We start from the raw sequence: 5,795 nt of genomic DNA, 5'->3' as shown, positions 1-5,795 counted from the left end.
AGCTCTAGCACCACCTCTGCCTTTCTGAGGTCATGCTCCCCAAAATGAGGGACTGAACCTCTGAACTGTAAGTGAGCCACCAAAATGAAATATTTCCTTTATTAGAGTTTCTGTGATTATGGTGTCTTTCACAGCAATAGTAAATCCTCAATAAGATAGAAACCATCTGTGATAAGACTCTTAGTTGTTATTATTTAATTATGTTCATTTTAATTTATAGCTTTAACATATTCACAAATTTCTTAAATAGATCTTCAAGTCACAAGAGAGATACTTGACTGAGAAAGTTGAATTTTTTGAGGAGTCTCAACAGAATGGCTTCCCAGCACAACAACTCCTTTGAACCCCAGTCACCAGAAAGTGGCCTTGTATTAGACAACAGGAACTTCATTCCAAGCCAGGACACTTCTCTACAGTGGGAAGAAGATATCTGTAACTCCTCAACTGCTCAGCTCAACTTTCCCACAAATGACAATGGTTCCTGTGCAAAGCATGAGCTGCAAGCAATCTTGAAGTCATTTACCTCCTGGTTGAAGCCAGAAAAGCATAGCAAGGAGCAGATGATTTCTCAGCTGGTCTTGGCTCAGTTTCTCAAAACTGGGCACTACAAGGACAAGTCTATCTTGAAACAGAAGTGGGAATCAAATGGCAGAAACATGGGGAGATTCATGGAGAGTCTGACTGATGAGTGCTTGAAGCCTCCCATCATGGTGAGTACCTTGGTTGAGAGATGGTTAAGTTAGCAATCAAGACAGTCATTTATATTTGGGGAAAAGTAAGAAGATGTAGTTATTTTATATGTGAGGCTGTCCCACTCCAACAAAATATTTACAATGGAGATTATGTATTACTATAAATGTGATATAAATTTAATGGGCTTAAAAGTGCAAGAAGGCATGGCTCTTTTGACTGATACAATTATTTAAATTCTTTACATGGTGTTAGGGAGACTGGGAGATGATATTTGAGCAAAGCTTGTAAGTGTTTAGAATAGAGACCCTGGCTGAGATTGGAAGATGGCTCATTTAGGTAGGTGATTATATTGTAATTATGAGTATTTAGTTGGAATTGCAGCACACATTTAAAATTCTGGCTCTCAGACCTAGCCTGTTATTCCAGGACCTGGGCTGTGGAAACTGTGGATCTAATTGGCTTAATGGTTTTCTAAATTGTCTACTACATGCCATTAAGTTCCCTTAAAAAACTGAATGTGCAGGAATGTAGAATATGATTTCTGATGCTGAAATGTGGCTATTAAATGCACATTCAACACCAACACATCCCTAAGAAAAGTCCTGATGAATAATAAAGGGCTGCAATTCAAAGTTTTAGAACTGAAATTCTTAATTTGGATGTAACTACATTGAAACTTCTTTAAATGTCTAGGTCTGCATAATTCTCAGTTACTCTCAGAAATGGTCAAGGTGGTGACATTTTTCAAACACCGCCTACATACATTTCTAAATGTCATGGTTGAAATAACTTCTTATTGCCTTAAACTTTTAAATTTGGATATTAGTTGGTTTGTTTGTTTGCTTGGTTAGGGTTTTTTTTCCCATTTGGGACTGACTTTTGTTCAACTGGCTTGAGTAGGATTCAGAGGAATTATACTTTCCCAGCACTTCAAGTACTGGATTAAAACTGTCCACCACCACACCCTGATGTTTATTTCAGGTTTTTACTCTATGCACACATTGTCATTTTAGTTTGTTTTATCCCACATTTCACTCCTTTGATTTTGTTTTAAGTGATCATTTCATGATTGAAACTGAATTCCAAATAAAATGCTGTCAGCTTCCTAACAGCAGAGACAGCATGTTTAGGTGGAGACAATATATGTGTTAGAAGTGTTTCAGTCAGATGTGAGTTGTACTAAGGACTTAATAATAGAAAACAACATCCCTTAGAAATAGAGCTATGATACTAAGGGCATCATCAACCAAGGGTTTTTATCTAGAGTTAGTATTTAAATTTAGCAACCAAAAATATAGCTATTGGAAATACAACCCACTCCCACAGCAAAGTGAAGTGACAGTGTAAGAGATAGGGACCACTGACAGACTAATGGCCGGAAGTGGGGGATGGGAAATCCTCAGCTATCTGGGAATGAAAATGTCAGAGTTAATCGCATGAAAGCAGAAAGTTACAATTGCCAATATGACACCAGGACACCAAAAGGACATCAATTACACTGTAGACATCCTAAGAATTTCAGAAAAAAACTAACTATTACTAATCAAAGGCTGAATAAGGAGCTTCTAGCATAGCAGCCATCTTTCAGACAAAGAATACAGAAATGTTAAGGGTTCTAGGCACTGATTAATAACTATAGATCCTGGGTGCAAGAGAAGGAGGAAAAATAAGGAGCTACAAATTAAGGAGATACAGAGAAACACTAGCCATACAACTCTTTGTTAAACAGAAAAAAAATATTAGAACAGATAACACCCATCAATTAACAGAGGAGGCCCTAGAGGTGCAAGCCCCACAGGCAAGTCTATGTCAGAATTTTTACAGGCTCCTTTGGGTCTTCTCGATCTCCAGACTACCTCCCTCCTTGATATGTCCTACCTAGCCTTGGTGTCTTCTCAGTAAACCAGCTATTTCATTATAGTTGCCCTAGATTGGGTGGAATGGAGACAGTCCTTGGAAAAAAATGAGAAGCCTTTTTTGATGGAGTAAGTCTCTATTCTCTGGATTGGAACAGGAATACCTTTCCTTGTTCAATGCATTGACCAGGTGAAGAATAAGTTGTGGCTAGACATTGCAGAAACCTAACCTTACCTTTTCCCTTGGTACAGTGACTCAACACTTGCAAATACATTGTGAATAAGGACTTTAGAAAACATAACTTGTGAATGACAGAATAACACCATTAGAGATGAGAGATAGACAAATGACCTAACTCATAGTTCAGTGATCCTGTGCAATCAGTTAGAGGACAGGTTTTCACTCATCCACAAATCCACAGATTCATTGGTAATGGTCCTCTGGCTTTGTTTACAGGTTCACGTCTCCATGCAGGGGCAGGAAGCCCTCTTTTCTAAGAATATGTCCTTAGAAGAAACCTTCAACCTCCTGAAAGGGCAGCAATCAGCAAGAAGTTCAATACAAGAGAGTGCAAGGACACCCTTGCCAATCCCCCAAGACATGTTATTGACAACAGGTAAGTGTCAGGAAGCTGCATAGAGGAAGGGCGCTGTGTCGGGATCTTTTCTGGGCACATTTTCATAGACTGTCTTATTTCCACAGGACATGAAGACTGGGAAGATGGCCAAAACAATGGCTGGAGCACTAGTGATGTACATGATGGGGATAGTTGTCCTGGAAATGAGATGGACTCCCTTTCCCTTATCCAACAAGTTCAGTTTAATGAACCTAAAGACAGAAGAGTTTCTGATGGAAATCCTCTGGATTTAAGCAGAACAAGTCAAGTCACCTCTAGGTACCAGGAAGAAATTCATAGAGGAACTTCTTCTGAAGATGTCCCTATGGAGGTACAACCAGAGATGATCTCCAGTCCAGAGCAGACAGAGGACTGCCAGAATCATGATGCAAGCTCCACACGTGGGGGTCGCCAAAAGAGACCCCTCAGAGACCCAAAGACATACAAATGTCAGGAATGTCCCAGAACCTTTAAATATCCCAGTAGACTTGCCGCCCACCAGAGAATACACAAGAAGCAAAAGTCATTTGTCTGTAAAACATGTCATAAGGGCTTCTATACTCGCTCAGACCTGAGAGTACATAAGGTCATACACCAGGAAAATAAACCTTTCGAATGTAGTACTTGTGGAAAGTCTTTCAGCAATCGAACCAATCTGAAAGCTCATGAGAGGATTCACACAGGAGAGAAGCCCTACACCTGCTCCCTGTGTAACCATAGCTTCCGCCAGTCATCCACATACCACCGTCACCTGAGGAATTGCCACAAAGGAGACTGAACTGTGTACCTTCCTCACCAGATGATAGCAGGGCTCCAGCTTACTGTTTCATCTGTAGATGAGGAAGCATGTAGCTTCTAAACCAGAAGTAACCATTGAAGACATGATTTGTAACTTCTGGATTGTTCCATCTGTCTGTGTGGAAAAAGAAGATGAGTCTGTTTTATGTTAAGTAATATTTTTCTAAAGCATTAAATAGCTTATAATTTCTGCCTGATATATATTAAATAAATGAATGGAATTGTAATACAATTGCCTCTCATGTATATTTTGTGTGGCTTGTGCTTGTGATTTTGTGAGTTTTTGTCTGCTTTTTTTTGCCTCAGGTCCACAGCATGAGTGGACAATAGAGGACTGTGTTGTCAGTTCTTTAATTTTGCCTTGTTTGAGACAGTGTCTTTCTTGTTAGGAGCTTTGTACATAAGTATGTCTGGTACTACAGATTCCAAACATTCTCTGCTCTGCAGCCCTTATCTCTACAGGTTCATGTCAGTGCCCTGCCATTCCCTCTGACTTTGATACCCCATTAAAGTTTCAATCACAAGTCTCAGGCTTGCAATGTAAATGCATTGCCCTCTCAGCCATCTCCCATGCTATCAGTGATTACTGCTTAAAGTTCAAGAATGTGCCCCCACAGGTTGGACAGGGTCCTGATGTAGAGTAAAAAGCTTCAGTTGCTCACAGTGGCTCAAACGAGCCATCCCTATCAGTTCCATTATAGTCCCACTGTAATCTTCATAGCTCTATCCACATGTCCCTAGAAACTCATGGAATAGAGGGGGCTGTGTGGATGCTGACCTCAGGTAATGTCAAATAGAAGGCAATTGGCAAATGTTTTCAACGAATGAACTCTAAAAAGTATCTTACAGAAAGGAAAAAGGACTAATATGTATATTGTAAAACAGGATTCTGTGCAGAGTTGAAGACAAGCACAGGCTGATTGAGATGTTGGCATCTGTGTATGTGTTGGTGATTTCCAGGTTGAAGCCTAGCTGAGTTCAAGTAACCTGTAGACGTGTTGTGGCAAACCATGATATCCCCCTGATGTACGTAGTACAGCCTTACAGCTAGCCACCAGGAGCCTTCAATTTATTAAAATACAGAATGAGCTGACATGAATACCAATACAATTTATACATTTTGACTCTGAAGTTCTTTTTTTGTTTGTTTGTTTTTTTCAAGACAGGGTTTCTCCATGTAGTTTTAGTGCCTGTCCTGGATCTTGCTCTGTAGACCAGGCTGGACTCAAACTCAAAGGGATTTGCCTGGCTCTGCCTCCCGCTGTGCTGGGATTAAAGGGGTATGCCATCTCCACCTGGCCACTTTGAAGTTCTTATTGTTGGCATACCTTGTGGCTGATCCTTTCCCCAGCATTTGGCTTTCTGATCCCTTTCCTTATGATATGTTCTCCAGTCTTGTTTTTTTTTTTTTTTCCTCATGAGACTTGTAGATTGGCAGGATTTAGTCTCTCAAGATTTCAGTATTAAAGATTCCTGGATTGTGATGGTGGGGATTTCTTAGCCTTTTCATCTTTAGAGATTGTAGCCTTTGTGGGATTAGAGAATTTTGGAATAGAATCACAGTTTTCCATATGTTTCTAAATGAGGTCATATCCTAGGTTTGGGGGTTAAGAACTGTACATGTGAGTGTCAGAAAACAGAATTCAGCTGCTAACAATGAGATATCCTGATGGCATGGAGCATTCCTGCACCATAGCACCTGGGAGATGTGGTCAGGAGGATCATAAGTTCAGTCCTTCTCTGCTATATAGTGTGTTCCAGGACACCCTTGCCTACATGAGAGCTTTTCTAAAGACAACAAAATGAAAAAATCACACACACCAAGTAAAAG

General features: G+C 40.1%; 1 protein-coding gene across 1 annotated transcript; it reads left to right on the top strand.

Moving 5' to 3' along the window:
• Window positions 1–314: 314 nt before the first annotated feature.
• Window positions 315–3,944, top strand: LOC131898582 (zinc finger and SCAN domain-containing protein 4-like). Its single transcript, XM_059249805.1, has 3 exons — window positions 315–710; window positions 3,007–3,166; window positions 3,253–3,944. Exons 1-3 carry the CDS (start codon window positions 315–317, stop codon window positions 3,942–3,944), a joined length of 1,248 nt encoding a protein of 415 aa, XP_059105788.1.
• Window positions 3,945–5,795: the final 1,851 nt, after the last annotated feature.

The sequence above is a fragment of the Peromyscus eremicus genome, chromosome 1, assembly GCF_949786415.1.
Source record: "Peromyscus eremicus chromosome 1, PerEre_H2_v1, whole genome shotgun sequence".
NCBI classification, from domain to species: domain Eukaryota; kingdom Metazoa; phylum Chordata; class Mammalia; order Rodentia; family Cricetidae; genus Peromyscus; species Peromyscus eremicus.
This window is presented reverse-complemented; position numbering and strand designations above follow the sequence as displayed.